The 18,990-nt window shown below is 39.9% G+C and overlaps 1 protein-coding gene across 1 annotated transcript in view; it reads left to right on the forward strand.

The window, feature by feature from the left end:
• ntrk3b (neurotrophic tyrosine kinase, receptor, type 3b) overlaps window positions 1-18,990 on the forward strand; it is a gene marked incomplete at both ends in the record, with an annotated part of 243,575 nt that overhangs the window by 101,609 nt on the left and 122,976 nt on the right. The window contains 3 exon segments of the mRNA XM_079244813.1: window positions 12,308-12,462; window positions 12,941-13,083; window positions 17,335-17,476. Of these exon segments, the coding sequence (XP_079100939.1) occupies window positions 12,308-12,462; window positions 12,941-13,083; window positions 17,335-17,476 (440 nt within the window).

Genomic DNA, 18,990 nt, shown 5'->3' on the forward strand with positions numbered 1-18,990 from the left:
GTAAATATTTTTGTTTTTATGGGTGTTAAATTAGAAATCTCTCCGACGGATTTTCTGCTGTTAATTTTGCATTACAACAGTTTCCTGCAGAACTGAATGTCCTTCTTCTCAAACTGTATCTAAACATGCATCTAAACAACGTGTATCTGGAAAAACAAACTGACTTGAACTGTTTAGGTTATGCTCATTCATACATTTATAGTGACTTTTATACCGTAAAGTACAATTTAAAGAAACACTTTAGCTTTAAATGTATATGTATGGATTTGCAACCATTGTAATTTGAAAGGTTTATGCACAACATGAGCTGCAGCTTTCCCTCTCGTTGCATTGGCAATATGTAATAATACATAATCAAATCATACTGAAAAGAAGCACAAAGTTCTTTTCATAAAAACATCTGTGGCACACTGGAAACAGATCTTCACACACCCAAGCATAAAACTCAACAGCTTTTAAAACACACACCTGATCATAGTCTCGCGTTCTCTCAAATGCACACACACACACACACCCAAACACATGCATGCATCGGCGTTGCCACCAGCATCCCAACCGCACCACCAGTGATTGCATTCACATTGATTCCGATTTAGCCTTTAACGCTGCTGTTGGTCCTTTCTGCAGCTGTAATAACAAAAACACGACGTTATATAGCAACGTCTCAATAAATGTGCAACGTGAACATTAAAGGTTTGCATTGTTTATAGGTGCTTCACATTCAATTAGACAATCAGTCTTTATTCTACTGTAAACATATCTTTGTTTGTGTGTGTGTGTGTGTGTGTGTGTGTGTGTGTGTGTGTGTGTGTGTGTGTGTGTGGTTGTGTATCAAATAGAGTCCATGTGATGCATTACTGAGCACAAGGACAGAGCATCTTTTTGTAAAATAAGAAGAAACATAAGTGTATTTTTAAGCTGCTGTCATTCACATAATTTGGTTTCTTTTGTTTTCTGGCTCAGTTTGTTTGGAGCTGGGAGCTAAAAGCAGCTTCTTGATGCTGCCTGTCAATTCCATCAGCTACCTGCATGTCCAGACGGTGCTCTTCTTTTCCTAAAACCCTCCATTCATGGGATGATAAATCAAAGTTGGCACACGTCACAGTTTCTGTTGCGATCCGATTTAGATCAATTCATGAGCGGTTGTTCAATATGAGATCTTTGTGAAATATAAAATGCAAATAAAATATTAAATGAAGCTTTATTTATAAAAAAAAAACACTTTTCACACAAAGTGCATCACATTAAAAGAATTTCTGCATATTAAAATAAAGTTAAATAAACCTTCACACACCAAAGTATTGATTTTACCCCCCCCCCCCCCCCCCCCCCCCCCCCACCACCACACACACACCAAACACCCTTTCTATTCTAAACAGACATGAATTCCCATCCTTCTTTACTGTCGTTTAACTGAATGTAAACATGAAATTGTTGGAGATAAACACAAACATCTGGTTTGACACAGCTATGAGGAAACAATGTCCTGGGGATCCATTCACACCAGGCAGTGCCCACCCACTGCCAGAGAGAGCATCACCACAGGAGCAGCCAAGACCCCGGCAGGATCCACACCACAGCCATTGGGCTGCAGTGCAGGACCCCCAGCTGCAGACCAGGCATGTGAAGCGCCTGCTGCTGAGGATCCCCATGAGGGGCGTCCCCCCTATGATGAAACCAAACTGCTTCAGCAGATGTGCTGGTCTGGTTCAAACATTTCATATATATGTTTAGGACAAGAAAAAATAACATTTATCTGACACTGGAAATTAAAAACAAACAACAAAAAAACATACATTTTGTGTTTGCACTTCTAAATACGACCATTTCACTCCTCATCCATATTTTAGCAGGAGACTGGGCTGTATGGAAAAAGACAAAGAACTTAAATATCAACCTTTAAAAGTCCCAAACGCATGCCCTCTGTTAAATCCCACCTTTCCTACCTGCAGCTTCTCCTGACCTGACTCGAGTTTCCCCCTCTCTCCTCTATGATTGCAGTGCAGGTGGTGTTGTTGATAAGCCAAAATCACGTCTGGCTCTTCAGACAAATTATGCTTTAGTGGCTTGAAGAAAAAAAAAAAAAAAAACTATATCAGACAGAGAAAGAGCCTGCAGGGACACCAACTGACCAAACTGCTGCAGCCTTACACAAAAGCAACCATGATTTATTCATTCACAGCCACCTGCTTTGTCCGCGACATAACGCCAAGATGCAGCGTGAGAATGCTGAAGTGTGCCGAGGCAACAGCACGCTGCAATGTGTGTGTTTAAAGCTGGCAGGTCTGGATCAGTCAAACGTTCTCATGTTGGACATTTCACATTAGATAACCTCATTTTTATTTCCAAATCAGTCCGCCTGATTCACTTCAACTATTCTGTCAAAACCCAAAGCCGCCAACCTCCCGCTGCACAACGAGAAGCAAAAATAACTGGATGTAACTGGTGGAGGTAGAGCGGCAGTCATGTGCCAGTTCATTGCTGCCTGCATCTGTTTATTAAACCCATTGCTTTCGAATAAATGCCTGTTTGTCAGTCGGCTGCTTCCACACGCTTCAGTTCAATCCGATGGCACGACAGCTCAATTATATCTTTTCCACACTATAATGACGACAATAAAATAAGGACGGGCTTCGCCGTTTGATCGACGCGTTGTCTGTAAGAAGCGCAGAGCGGAGAAGAAATGAAGAACGAGTGCTCGGCGCTAACAGCAACAGGGTGATGTGGCTTTATTAAAAAGCAAAACAAAGATGAGACATGCAATTCTGCCTTCCATTCTGGTGCGCTGTGTCGTTTACGGCCATAACTTGCAGATTTACCAGGCAAAATTGTTGTTTTTGGAGCAGAAGGTTTTCAGTGAAACAAAGGGGACATAAAATATTTGGATATTGCTGTGCTTATATTTAGCCAGGCTGCATATTGGGAATCTGCCGGACGAAGAAGAAATGTTCTCACCTTTAGTGATTTATTAAGGTTTTCAGTATGCAGTGTGCTTATTGCACCATTATTCACTGCAATAAATGAATAAATCAACGTTTCCCAGCTCATTTTGGAATTTTGCTATTTTAGATTGGATTTCTTAAACTCTAAAATTTCCATATAGATGTATATAATCAGGACAAACTGGAAGAAACTGGTTTCTGCTCTGTATCTAACGTTGCAAGAACTAATCAGTGAAGTAAAACTAAGCCATTTGTGTAACGGACCTTTGTACTTTTCTCTATTCTTCCTGACTTCTTTGTCATCTTTTAAAGTGATCTTGAGCAAAAGTATTAATAGTTTTGTTTCTACATTTGCTGCTTTTTCATTTATTTTCAGTTCAATTTTTGAATCTGACCATTTTCTGAAAAACATAAGCATAAAAACAGACATTTAACTCTGTAATGAAGCTGCAGTGTGTCCTCACATGACAGACAGCTTGTTAAAGGACCGCTTTAAAATGGGGTTTTAAAGGAAACAGTTAAAAGCTGTCTGTCACAAAACACATAATTTGTTTCCATTTCTTGCATCTCCTTTTAAAAAGAAAAGAAAAAAAACAGATCAAGAGGAATAATGTGAAATTTCTGCATGAACAAAATGACATAAAAAGATTCATTAGCTTATATCTTAGCATATCTTAGCTTTGTGAGCAATGCCCTTAAACATGTCTGACAGTATCTGAACATGAAATGAATCTGAAATGTGAAAAAACCAGCAAACACTTGATCTACTATCTCCTACTCTCCACTGTTCACTGCAGAAGTGGATAAAACATCAGCTGCAACAGGTTTTATTTTGTGGTAAATGCTTTACAGAGACCAGACCCAGCCGCCACACCCCTGTGCCGCTCTGCTTTATCAACATGTTTCAGTAAATTAAAGAGGACGTCTCAAGACTTGTGCACGGCGCTGGAAACGGTCGCGGTCACGTGAACGCACATTAGAAGTAAATGACAGTCAGAACATTTAACAGCTAACTGCGCTGCTTTCTGCTAGATTACCACACACACGTAGCCAAACTCGGCAGCTCAGATGCTGCATTTAAATGACGCCAGAGTGATTTATCAAGCGTTCAGGATTTAAATATCTAAAGTAATTCCCGCTGCCGACGTAGGAAGAGGAGCGGAGATCAAAGCTTGCGAGCTCCAACACATTGTGGCTTATTGTTGCTTGTGATCCGCAGCTCCTCAGCCAGAGCACCTGTGTGTACATTTCCAGGAAAAACAGCCTCCGGTGGTGATCATTACCTCTCCTCTGGAGTAGCAGGGTGGATCGTTAGCCGGCTTCAAGGAAACACCATGTTGCTAGCGCTCTATCTGGGGTCTCACTGCTGTTTGCTTTTGCTGCTTTGTAAGTCTAATCTGCCCTGCTTCATGCATTTTATCAACTTCCAGCTGTCAGGGAGCTGTTACTCCTTCCTTTTGTTGTGCTGTTGCTTATTTAGGTGTTAGCACTGTAAATTCACGAGTGTTGGAAATGCAAGACTTTTCTCGTTTCAGGAGAGCATCTGTCCAGGTGTAGAGGCGTTCTGCCCAGAGGTGTAATGGATAATGTGTGGAGGTGGTTATTAATAATAATGACTATAATTACATCATAAGGAAGCCTGGGCAGTACTGCTCCAGTGAGCTTGGACCCCTTGTGGTTTGCTTGCTCAGCATTAAATATGAACCTTTTTAACCTTGAGCATCTCTTCCGCATCGTCACGGAGAACGCGGTCTGTCTCTCCGTTATGTTTCCTCTAATAAAATCTGCACCCTGGCTCTGATTTCACCGAGACAGTTTGGAGAAATTTAAAGTAACAAGATTGTTTCAAAGAAATTCTTTAATCCGGTTTGTTTTATCAGACCATGACTGTAAGAGTTGTCAATGCTGTTTGATCTCAGCACTGGAAAATATTTGTGAAATCTGTGTATCTGCTTTTTTCACTTCTTCTTTCTGACTGGTTTTCTTCCATTTCATTTATTCAGAACTTCCATACAGTATTTCATTGTTTTTTTGTTTTTTTTTTAACTTTACATATTAAGTAGCAAAACATTTACCAGCAAAACCATTAATTTTAGCATTTTAGCATAATAAAAGAAAAGGACTTCCTTACAGTATTTGAGTTTTTTTTTTTTTTTTTTTTTTTTTTTTTTTTTGTTGTTTTACTTTACATATTAAGCAGCAAAACATTCACCAGCAAAACCATTATTTTTAGCATTTGAAAGCACTGGGAAACACTAAATAAAAAAATAAATCCACTTTTTTTTCACTTTTTTTAACTGTTTAATAAAGCAGTTTATGTTCAGTATGTATTTGTTGGTTAGCAGGATTATTAAAAATAAAATAGGAGCTAAAGGAACATTTGGTCAGAGGTGGTTATACGTGAGTAGATCTTAAATCTAGATCCAGGAATTTCTATCTTGAGTCTTTTTTTCTTTTATTGCAAGATTGTCTTGCTCAATATGTTAAATAAGTGTCAACAAACCAACAGAGGCAAAAAAAAAAAAAACAAGAACTAAAGCGCCGTCAGTTGTCACACATTAACTGTGAAGCGTATCGGATCCGATGTCCTGCAGATACTGTGACACACCTGCGGGACTCTGTTCCCATGGCTTCACACAGCGAGCTCGCCGCTGTCCGTACATTATTCAGGCCTTCTGCTGTATCTCATTGACCTCCATCAAGGACATTTGGATGTGCGTTCATCTAGACAAAATTGGCCAATCAAGGCCTTTGAATGGAACATATGCAAAATGAGAAGGTGGCGTACAGAGCTGAATAATGCGTCGCTTTGCTGCACATGGACATGAGAATTAAATGTATGCAAGTAGAACCTAATGATACCTGTCTGCAGCTAATGCAGCGTAAGACGGATGGCCTGAACGCCGCACCGACCTTTGACACTAAGCTCGTTTAAATGCCTCTCATTGCTCTTCTTCTTCCCTTCAGAAGAGACCCAACTTTCTGAAAAAGAAATTAAGAACCAGAGAACTGTCATAACTTGTAATATATATATATATATAACATCTTTTGCACGCTTTAAAGGTGGGAATGTTTTTATTAAAGTTTTACATTTGCTTTGATTTACTTTTTAGGAAAACGTAAGATTTTAACAAAGCTGTGAAGAGGTTTGATGTATTGTACAAACTTCTGAGGCTTTAACACACACAGATGTCCTCACACACTGACTGTGGGATGGATTTGCCATCGTAAGGGAAGCCATGTTCTGTTTGCATCAGGTCAGCTGAGAATCTTGTCTTATGAATCTCCATCTTCTAGTTTCTGATGAGTATTTCATCTTGATGAAGCAGTCTGGCTGCAGGGCTCCTGAGGACATTTCCGGTGCAGGTTCCACTCTCAGTCCGTCTCCAACGCAGAGCAGGAAGAAACAAAAGATCTCTCAATATAAAATGAATCCTGGAACTACATAAAGGATTTTTCTGAGTAAAAAGCACTGACAAAATAGCCCTGTCATTGTCTGGATCACGTTTTAGATAACATTACGAGCATCAATTAAAACATTTTTCTAAATAAACTGAACCAACGAATCAGCAGATGGTGAGTTAGAACTACTGTTGTCTGGATCTGCTATAAATAACATTAAGCACACTGATCAAACAAGCAGTCTCTGTTTTCATAAAACAAAGATACTTTTCAATTCACAGACAGATTTTGATATGAAATATATTAATAACTATGTACAATAGGCCTATTGGGTATGTGTACTCAATTAGTAAGACTTAGAATGCTCTCTACATATATATATATATATATATATATATATATATATATATATATATATATATATATATATATATATATATATATATATATATATATATATATGTGTGTGTGTGTGTGTATAAAGCATGATAATATATATATATATATATATATATATATATATATATATATATATATATATATATATATATATATATATATATATATATGTGTGTGTGTGTGTGTGTGTGTGTGTGTGTGTATGTGTGTGTGTGTGTATGTGTATAAAGCATGATAAGGTCTGTTTTTATGGGTGACAGCTCTGTGCTACCATACCATATTGCGATTCTGCTTAGTACAGTGTACTATTTTTTTTTTTTTTTAATTTCAAATGGTTATCTTCATCTTTTTCTTCTTCTGCTTCTCCTTTATCGGTGGTTGGCAAACCTTCTCCTTTGTCTAATCACCTCCCAGTGGTATTGGGTAGGGAAGGGGTGGGCTGAGAGGGACGCCCACACTGGAACTGTCCCCACAGTGGAGCTCTGCAGCAAGACCCCTCTCGCTGCAGCAGCTTCATCATCAGCTTCATCATCGGCACATAAAAATAAAATTAGGCAGTGGATTTTCTCACCGTTTCTGTCATGGAGCCAGTGGAATATCAAACATCTGTCGTGGAAATCTGACTTTAAATAAACACTGGAGAAAAATCCCTATGTCTGTGAGCGTTTATATTTATCAGCTGACGCTGTGAGACGGGATGCACAATAACAAGATGGAGACCACCATCGCACTAACAGTGAATCCTAACTAGCTTTTCACAGTTCCCCTAGATGGGGAGGGGGCCCAAAATACCTTCAGCTGACAAGAAACGTCTATCACATTGTGTCAAAGCACTTTCTTCATCTTTATCTCTGAGCCAGGTATGCAGAGACCCTTTAGGGAGGCCCTGTCTGCTACACAGAAACATATTGTATTTAGCTGTCATGTAGTCACCTGGGAATCCAGGTTAAAAAATTCCAGCACACGTTTGCTTTTCATCACAGCTGCAGCAACACAGAGAGGCGGTAAATTGTGACCATGGCATCAGAGATACGTCCTCTGATTGATTTACATACATTTAGAGGATAACTGAGGTTGTGCAGAGACTTTGTAAGGTCACTGAATCACACATGAAAACATGTTTTCTATACGGGAATATACTGAAAGACATAAGAGCACATGGATATGTAATATTTCCATTCCACATCCCACAGAACAGCAGACTTTTCTGGGTGCTGCAGGCCTGGCTGACCGTGGTTTGGATGTAAAAGACAGTTTTGGCCTTTATCTGAGCTGAAGTAGAGATGGCTGCATTTCCAGCGTAGCAGCTGGATGAGCAGGATGGTGAGCGATGAGGTGAGCTGACTCACCTGAGAATTCATCCAGAAAGGGTTACGGCTATATATGGAACAAGGAATATTTATGAAAACAGGACAGTTTACTCGTTTCAGACATTTCAGGGTCGATCTGCCGTCAGATCCAGGAAAGTTATTTTGTATATTTTACTGTTTGTGCAATAAATGAATAATTAACAGATTCTCATGCTTTTGATTGCTCCTTTTGCTTAAATAAAATGCATTAAATAAATTAATCCTGTATATTTAGAAAGTCTTTTCCTTTTATGACGGCCAGAATAAATGATCCGACATTAGTTCACACAGATGAATATGTATATTTGATTCCAGAAAGAAGATTTCAGAGCAGTGAGTATTAAACATTTTCAGCACGATGGCAGACTGTAGCTGACTGTTGACTCTCAGCTTTGCATGTCTGTTTATAAAATGGCTGCATATGCACTTAATGATCCATAGTTGTTAAATTCCTGAGAGGTGCACAAGTTAAACACCAAACAGGTGGCAACATAGCTAAATCTAAACTTCATTCATTGTTCTGCAGCTGAATTAATATTAATTAGTGCTTCTACAATGAAAACACTCTTCTCCTCTTTTCTGAGCTTATCGAGGTGAACGGCCTCTGGTTTTCAGCTGGGTTGTGGAAGGAACAGGAACAGGAAACATGTTTTTTTTCTTTACTATTTTACCAGTAAAGTGACATATGACGTGCACAATAGCACAATTTACGGAAAAAATGGTAAAAAAAAAAAAAAACAAACTTGAACAAAACAACAAAGTACAGAAATGCTCTTCGGGAGCTGAGACAACACCATACCAAACATGAGACCCCTATCGCTGCAGAAAGTAAGTGTTCCACTCTAGCTTCATACTGGAGGCCCCTCCTGCAAGACAAACCAACATTAGGTGATATTTACTTACAAATAATAAAACACCCAGACACAAAACACAATGTACACATCAAGCCACCAATAAAATTTAATCAAGACCATAAAACATCAAAATGGCTTCATATCTACGTCCTTCAAAAAAATAATCAGTTAATGCAACCAGAACATGCCTTCAAAGTCTCTACACATGGTAGACGTTACACCACCTGCTCCATGAATGCATGATACTCACCTTTCTGGTTTACATCAGAAGGCATGAACTTCACCGCAACGTGATTTCAGGGACCTGCTGCAAACGTAAGGCTGCAAAAGATAACTGATAACTGTTGCCTGATCATCCCGGATCACAAATAACAATTACACCGGGCGTTTCTCTGCAGAACAGTGATTCATTTAAGAGGAATCTGGGGAATATTCTGTCGTGCGTGTTCACAGTGACGTTCCACAGTGGAAATGCACAGTGCCGTCTGGCTAGCCCTCCATGCGCTCTACTGACCGTGTTAATGGACAACATGCAACCCAGCGAGAGCGCTCACTATCCCAAATTCATGAACATCCTCGGCTGTCTCTGAGCAACACAACAACCAAAACCCCAAAACAATTAGTGTATTCAAAAAGCTGTTTCTGCCTGATGCAGGGTGCAGCTCCATGCGGGCCAGAGGGGAGGAGGGGAGGCGGGGAATGGGGGAGGCGGGGAGTGGGCTCAGGATCCATTTAATGTATTTTTATTTTATAAGCTACTTTTTCTAAAAGAACGACAGACAAAATTATAATTTGTCTTTTTCAATATGCAGAGGAAATTAATCAAACATAATCACATGTTCACATGAAACATGAAGGAAAAAAAACAGTAATTCTAATTACAGTTACGCATTTGCACATTTGCTCTTTGATAGCGTTGAGATGATAAACAGTGTGACTAGCTGACGAGAATAAAATTAATCTTTCACCAAGTGTTCACGAGACGGTCTCAATCCACGCAGTTCTTATTTATGATTGATCCCAAGTGCATTCAAAGCAAAGTCCTTTCTCTACCTTCACAGAATAAACACTTACTCTCTGAAAACCTCTTACACCTCTAACACACCTAACCTACTCTTACTTGCACTTCTGTATGTATTCTAATTATATTCACTCGGCCTTGTGTTTGGGCCTCAAGGTACTGAGTTGGAGAGGCTTGCCAGCATGCAAAGGGATTTTTTTTTTTTTTTTTTTCAAATAAAGCTTTTGATATTTTACTTGGTCTTTTTCCACACACAAAAAAATTTCAGGTTATTGAAAAGTTACCTAAGAAAACACCTTCCAGGTGCATTTTCTTTTATAAAAATATCCATAGATGCTTGGAAGCGCAGCTAGGCTGCTGAACAAAAAAGCCTGAACCACTAAGACTTGAGTGCTGTTTTCCCACTTTTATAAAAGTTTCATCCAAAACACTAAATATGAATATAAATTAGCTAAAATTGAGACTCTCCTCTGTCAGGATGTGTTCTCATTGGTTGTCTGTTCATGCAGGCTGAGAAAGTCCATTATTCCCTTTGAAGAACATCTGACCTCTAGTGGTCATTACAGTAACTGCATGCAAACGGCAGTCGTGAAGGTCCCAGTTGGCTCGAAGTCTTCATCATTATCAGATACGAATGAAGCAAGTTATGTTGCAACTCCTATAGAGAGATCAGAGACCAGTTTCTCTAACCCCAACAGGCCACCAAACACCTTTCAGAAGCATTAAAGTTTTAATTTTTTATTGGCTTGGGGTTAAAGACGCCATTATCTAGCTGTTGTTGTCTAGCTGCTTATACCTGCTTTAGAAAGCCCATCCTTATCTGGACCAATCAGGTAGCACTTTCAGGATGATGTTCTTTGACTTCTCAAGTGCTTTTAATATCATTCAGCTTCTCTAGTATGTGAGAAACTCCATAAATTCCTGGTGGACACCTCCACAGTCGCCTACCTAAAAACCAGACAACAGTTTGTGAGATTGGAAGGTTGTGTGTCTGAGATGGTGGTCAGCAACGCTGCAGCACCACAAAGGACTGTAATCTCACCATTTCTGTACTTCCAGTATGACTCCTGTCATCTGCAGAAGTAATCTGGTTACTCTCCAGTTGTTGGGGGCATCGGTGATCCACTGGAGGCTGAGTACAGAGAACTGGTCAGTCAGTTTGTGAACCGGTGCAGAAGCAATAACTTCATCTCAAACACAAGACGTTATACTTCAGGAGAAACAGGAGTAAACTCTTTACATCCTGGGCGAAGAGGTGCAAGTGGTGAAGGAAAACCAGTACCATGGAGTTAATCTAGAAAACCGACTCAACCAGACCCGCAACAAAGAGGCTTCCTCAGGGACACGGCGGACTCTACTTTTCAAGGAAGCCAGATGTTGCCTCTTCTTTAAGCGCAGTCAGCTCTGCAGCATCGGAGTCAGAGACTGGAAGACACTGAACAAACTGGTCAAGAAGGCTGGTTCTGCGCTGGGGATGAGTCTAGACCCACTGGAGCTGGTTGTCCGGGAAAGAATGCTGCACAAAACAACCAACAATGCTTCACATGATCAAAACAACACATGCGGAAACAACAGGGTGTGTTTAGTGTGTGTTTCTGTCAAACAGAAAGGAACCAGAGATCATTCCCGCCAGCAGCCATCGTCCTGCGGAACAAAGCACCAAATTCTTTTCATCAATTATTATTAATGTTTTTATTTTTTTAAAAAAGCTTTAATATTGTCATTTCCCTCTGGGATAGATAAAGTACTTTTCATTTCATTTCATTTCATTACTGAGCTGTGGGTCACCTGTGCTTTCAAAGTGTTCACCCCCCCCCCCCCCCCCCCCCCCCCTCCCCCACAAAGTCCTTGAGGTAAAAGAGGGAACAATGGACCTTAAAAAACACTTAAGCTCACAATAAAACTGAAGCCATTAGACATTATTTGACTCCGGAGGAGCTCAAATCTGATAGTGTGTACAAATGATGATGAGCAAGTGTGTGTGGGGTGAAGAAGTGTGAGATTACCACTCCAAAGAGCTGCTTGGGGCAAGATGCTCCAGGCAACACAAGCCACAGCTAATGTTTGTTTTCCAACCAAACTCTTGGTCTTTGAGTTGCATTCTGAGTAACACAGTCCTGATAAGGAAGAAAACTGGAGGGGATTTAAGAAGCATCTTTGATTCAAGCAAGTGAAATGTGTAGATTGACCTTTTTAATGGCTTTGATGTCGCGGTCGGGGCCGATGTTATTACAAATGCTTTGCCTTTCTCTCTTCTTCCTTTTTTAAAATTGTTTATGATGCTGCTGTTTGCTTGGCGTGATTTCAATTAATCGTGCCTTTCCTGAATTTTCTTTCAAGACGTTTGGATGGAGTCGTGTTCGACTGTGGCTGTGACATCCGCTGGATCCAGCTGTGGCAGCAGAGAGGGGAGGCGGGTCTTCACACACAGCAGCTTTACTGCAGGAACGGAGCCTCCAAGATACGACTGCACAACATGTACATCCACAACTGCGGTAAGAGGAGGAGGAGGGACGTCTCAGAAAGGGGAAGGTAGCGGGAAGGGGAAGGAGGATGGTGGAGAACAGGTAGCATAAAGCGAAAGGGAAGGAAAGGGTTAAGAGCGACTATCAGGGAGACAAGTTGTGATGAAAAGAGGAGGAGGAGTAGCAGAGTTCATAGGATGAATCTGATGTGACGAGCAGAGTGTTGACTCTGAGGCTGGAGGCTGTGTGGTATTATCTCCTTGCAGTGACTCATCCTCTGGGACATCTATTACACACACACGTGTGTGTGTGTGTGTGTGTGTGTGTGTGTGTGTGTGTGTGTGTGTGTTCCACCATTTCCTATGTGCTCATTTTGTTATGTTTATAAAAGGAGATTAATTGATTTGGTGTGAAAATATGTGACAGGGGTATATTAATGTGAACATATGCTCTTTTGTGTGTGTGTGTGTGTGTGTGTGTGTGTGTGGATGCATCTGTGTGCTTTCAGATTTACCAGAGACCAGTGTGAGCCACAGCAACGTGTTGGTGATGGAGGGTGACAATGTGACGGTGAGCTGCAATGGATCCGGATCCCCGCTTCCTGAAGTTGACTGGACTGTCCACGGACTGCATTCCATCAACACACACCTGGTCAGTCACACACTTGTAGCTATGCTAAAAATGAACTTATGAATAGAGATAAAATCATCAGCAGTCCTGAAATCCATGTACGATATCAAACAACTCGATCAAACTTTCAAGTCAACACTTTAAATAGTTCATTTTACACCACAGCAGCACTTTTGTATTCACCCAGAAACACGTGTCGCTCCACATCCTACGTATCAATGGTTTTTGTGACGAGCCGACTGTTTGGTTTTTGTCAACGTTGGTCTCATTTCCAACAAGGGGTCTGACTCGGAATAGACCAGTACACATTTTTAATGTTTCGACAGGCAAAAAGTGCAAGAATATCTGATTCAAACCTTAAACTTATTAGGGACCCTTCTGTTTGGGTCCCAGGTCTGTTCCACCCTGAACAGTAGATCTTGACCAAGCAGCACCCTTCGACGGTAAAATGTGAGGCGTATGCAGAAGTGCCAAAAAATGCACACCGTAATCCGTTGATTGGTCAAAAGAACCATCATTTGGTAAATTGAACAAATGTTGATCGGCGCCATACGATGGATTCTTTGCTTTTTAAAATCACATGCAGAGAAGAAAACACAAAGTGCTGAATGTGCGTTCTTCTTTGTAATAATTTAGGTAAGGGGTCTTACCCTGCCTACCATGGTACAGCTCGCTATGGAAGCTCGACAGAGATGAGGGTTTACCAGGCCAAACTGTACCAACCTGTTCCATGCCAAGCCAAACTGCTTGGGGAAAATGGGGCTTTTGTGAAAGCAAATGTTCTGTCACTGTTTGGTCACCGTACAATATTATATCCATTCAATGGACAATGGCTTTTATTGATTAGAAATTTTTTTTACATTCTCTCATTTGACTGATATTACAATTATCTCCCTTTATTTAATGCCACAACTCGTCCACCCAGGAATTTTTTATTTTTATCGTCTCATTGGTCATTTGAGACTACACCAGGAGACTTTCGAACCCGAGCTGATCATTAATGTTGGAAAGTGATTCTGTTTGAAGTTACATGTTCAGCAATGGATGTTCTTCATTTGGGAAAAGTGAGAAAGTAAACACCGGTCATGTGGGGCGGTACGTTCGCTTTTTTATATTCTGCAGGCGTAGTCTAAGTAGAGATAAGCTCAACTCCTCCATGAGATTTTCCTCCTCTGATTTTCCAAACGAAGAGTGCATCACTGAGTGCTTGTAATTACGTCACTAAAACCCACTTAAAAATACTGAAACATCCCATGGCAAAATATTAATGATGCTGCTTTATTTTTCTCATCTGCAGGCAGATTTTCCTCAGATGTGACTTAACTAATTAATGCAGCTGTTCTCAAACTAGAATAGCATCCGCTCATATTCAGCCAACATGGCCCATCAGTTCTGATCACTGTTTGTTTGACTGCTGATCACGTGGTTGCAGATGTGTAATTGGTATTATAATGTCCCAACATGCACTGGGGCAAAATGTATGTGAGGTTATTTTCCATATTTCTTTAGCGATTTCCTACTGTTCTGATTTCCTTCTGCACTGTGCCTAACAGTCCTCCAGCTGCTTCTAGTGTTCCATCACTCCTGAACACTCCTATTTTTCTGCATCTGGGAGGCTCCAGACGGAGAGAACGAACCTGCAAGAGATTGGTCACATGGCAACAAGTGTTAATGATGTTTGGCAACCATGTTTAAGTGCTTTGTGTGAGCCTGAACCAGAGGTTAAATCTTTCTCATTAAGACATTAAAAAACATTTTGTACAGTTTTAGAACAACTGTAAAGGAGTACATCTCTTCTAGTTTCACTATTTTCTCGCTGTCCATTATTTATATTGATAAAAAAAAAAGCAGATTTTTTACATATAATCATTTTAAAAAAGACAGATTATTAAATTTAAATGATAGAAATGAAGTTATTTAGCTGAAACATTAGCAGCTACCGTGCTGGTAATTTCAGTCTTCTGTCTTCGGGATAGTGCCTGTCGAATGTAGTTGACTGTGACTGATTTTTGCTGCGTGACTGCCTGGGTTCCTCCTGACAGAAGTTATCATTGTAGCACTGCTGAGCAGCAGCAGGATGCATTTAGATGCAACACTGAGCTGCTGGCCAGTTATACTTGTAAGAGGTCAGTTCCCAGTGAATGATTTCTGTAGTTAAATGGAAAATACTTTAGTGATAAATCCAGGTGTTTATGAGCTTGTGCTTCAGGACTTGACAGGAGAATTGCAAGCAGGTTAAAATCAAGTTAGTGAATAATTGATTCCCACAGAATATGTGATAGAAAGACACAGCCACAGTGATGCAGACATCGGCTTGTGAGCTGTGGTTTTCAAAGAGTTACTTCTGCCGACAGCTTTTGAGATCTTGGACACTTCGGAGCCAGAATCAATCGGAGCTGGACAAGTTTTTGGATAAAGTTTGGCTTGATTGGTAGGATGCTTTTCAATTCTCCCTAACAGTAGCAGAGATTTTAATTTCCTCTCCTGCTGATCGAAATATTTAGGAAAAAACAGGTCTGGTGTACACTTCCTATATTCAACATTATGGGTATATGCATTAAAATGGCATGTTGGGAAAATAAAACATTCAGAAAATCTCTTGGATGCTAATATCAAATGAAGATTTGTAACTGAAATGACAGAAATGCACAAAAAAGATTGAAGGAAAAATAATGACCCAAAACTGTCTAGCTGAAACAAACACATAACTAAACAACTATATATTAATAAATGGTTAATGGTTTCATATGTGTGTCCAATAGACTCAGTTCTTACTTAACTTAGCTTTGTGAATATAATGACATCTTTCTCCAAAAAGCCCAAGCTAGCAGGAGCTGAACGCCCACCACATTCTTATCTGTCTCACTGACGTTTGATTGAGAGCTATTTGTGCTAGTTTTCAGTGCATGGAAATAGTGGCCCCTTACCATCAATATTTCACTCACTGGTAACTCCTTCAAAGTCAGACATTGCTACTTTTCAGCACTAGCTGCACCCAAAATAAACTGACAGGAAAGTGTCATTCCCATTATCATTTTGTTGTTTCCCCCCTTTGCTTTGCTACTGCATTACTTTACCTTTTTAATGTACATAAGGTAAGCCAGTAAAAGTACTTGGTTATGGATAGGAAAATATTTTGGACTTTAATCTTTTGAAAACAAATTCACCTGCGCTGAATGACGACCTGTCGGGGTGTACCTTACCTCTGGCCTGCTAATCCCTGCTACAGGCTCCAGCTTCCCCAACCTGGATTAGATTAAGCTTTGTAGAAAATGAATCAATTATTGAATGAATGAATGAATGAATGAATGAATGAATGAATGAACACAATATTTAGTATTTGATTGCATTAAAATACAAAATGGGAAAATCTACACCATGCTACTTTACATTAGCACTTTGTGAAATCCAGCACTTTCAAACGTGACGTTATGGTGGGTTATCTCTTGTTAAAATCCATGCAGGGGGCTTCTTATGACGTGTCGCCATGTTATTAATTATGACTAGAAGTAGGACGGAATGGTCACTCAGAAAGTTGTAGGTTGACACCACAGTGGTTACCTTCACTTCTTACAGATTGTTTGAGGGCGACCATGATGATCTCCCCTTGGGCAAAACGAGCCGCTTTTGTCTGACTGAGATGCTCTAGTTGAACCCACAATGAGACTGGCAAGCCATTATTCTGGGACAGACCCAAGGGATGTTATTGCAATACAAACTACAAAAATATAGTCCAAAAAAAAGGAGAACAGGAGTCTCTAAAAGTGCTGTGTGGTTGTGTTTGTCATCTGTGCCTTTAATGCTTACATTGACTTTACAGATGAAAGTCACCTCAGCTGCAGGCTTCATGCTGAAGCACATACAGATAATGTATTAGGAAGAGTGAAGTGTTTGGGAGTGGGAATCCAGCCAGCTGGAGGCACGAAGGACCCATTTGTATTTGGCTACCTAGAGGTGAAGAAGAGCTGCACATCAGTTAGTGCCAAAATACAGATTGCATCCCCCTTTTCAGGCTTGCTGCAGTACTATATCCATGGTGATAGGAGTCTATTGGATCAATAACTGGTTAATTCCCACAGGTAGTGTGCACTTCTGGACTGCATTCCATTTCCTTTAACAGGAATTTAACTGATGAATAATTAACCTTGGTTTTAATTAAGTGATTAAAAATTTAAACCCCAGCAGTACAATAGTATGTCTTGTACAGTAGATCCGTCACGCAGCTAAACACAGATCTAAACTCATTTTGTTCCCGTCTTTCTCTTTGTCCAGGCAAATATTGACTGGCCGAACATCCACTCCATCAGCTTGAATATCCTGAACATCAGCAGAGATGATAACAACTTCCAGCTGGCCTGCATCTCAGAGAACGTGGTGGGGATGACCAATGCCTCCATCCAGCTTAACGTACAGTGTAAGTTGGAAATTTTCTGATTTTATTCTGAATGGGAGGGTTAAATTTACAGCTGATAGTTAAATTATCGCTCATAATATTACCAAGAGAAAGTCTCCAGTGCTTCAACACCAAGCGTATAATACTGCTGCACATGTTACATGAAGGTAAGTATGTTGACATTAAATATTTACTCTTTCTAAGTAATTAGTTTGATTAATCTTGTAATTTGCATAGCTGTTTATGTGTAATATAACCAAGGTTAATAGTGGTACATTAAGTATCTCGATGTATTTAATTTAAAAGATTAAGCTTTGTTAACACTGTAGAACGGAGGGGCTGAGTTCACTTGGATATAAGAAAAGGGAGTCCTCACTGTTGGTGGGAAGGGTTTAAGTGTTAGCTGGGGTGTAAATTTCACTCTGATTTAAAGTTTTATTCAGGTGATCATTGACTCCTTTACATTCATTGTTGGAATTCCACTTGTACTGTAGAGAACCTTATTTTATTTTAATTATCATGTTAAATGTTGGATGAATTGTTTATGATATTTCAACCGTTTCATCACCACTGGATGGTGATACTACTGGATCAGGGTTAGGGTCAGTGTCTCGGTAGTAATGAAGAGGTTAGGGCTAATGAAGAGGTTAACCCAGATCTTAACACTCTGGGGACGTCGGCATTGTCGGCAATGCCAGGGACCATGTTGTGTTTAATCGAGCATAGCTGTCGAACCATAAAAGATAGAAACTTACTTTTTTCCCCTCTTAATCGGGAGACTCCGGTATTTCAGGCGGTAGTTCCGGCATCACTGTAGCCCATTCAAAGGTGATACAGTGTTGTGTCAAAATAGGTGTTCCAATCAGAGCCTTTGTCTTTGGCGCATGACACGTGTTTGTCCAATCAGAGCCGATGATGCCTCAGGAAACGCCTCCAAACAGTGTCATCACTATGCATCGGGTTCATTAGCAGTCGGATAGCTGCCTTCTGTATTTACAAGGCCGATAAATCATGAAACAACAGCTTTTACGCACACATACCATGCTTAATTGCTCAAACAAACATTTGCATTACTCAAGTAGTTTATTTCAACATAAACGACACAACAGCGTTGTAACCAATGTATAACTTGGTAGCAGATATAGTGTGTGCAGCTGACAGTGATTTCGGAAAGCTGCGGTGCTTCAGTACCTTTAGTCATGCTTCGAAATTATAATACTCTTTATTTCAAGCAAAGGAGCCTCATTTACATAGCAGTTTATGATATTTCAATTAAAAAAAGCAAACAAACAAATAAAAACAAAACCAAGGTATAGGACATTAAGGGGCATTGAAAGGTGGTGTTTATTAGCATTTAAACAAAAAAAGTCAGGTTTATTTGTCTAAAATACCCTTGGTCCCCAGAGGGTTAAGGAGATTCTGATTGTCCTTAAAGAAACTTTAGCACTTTTTTATTAACTTATTATCTTTATTTGGACAAAATGGATAAATAGAAGTAGCACATGTTTAAAGTATAAAATGAAAGGTAACCAACT

Source organism: Telmatherina bonti, assembly GCF_933228915.1.
Source record: "Telmatherina bonti genome assembly, chromosome: 1".
NCBI classification, from domain to species: Eukaryota; Metazoa; Chordata; class Actinopteri; order Atheriniformes; family Telmatherinidae; genus Telmatherina; species Telmatherina bonti.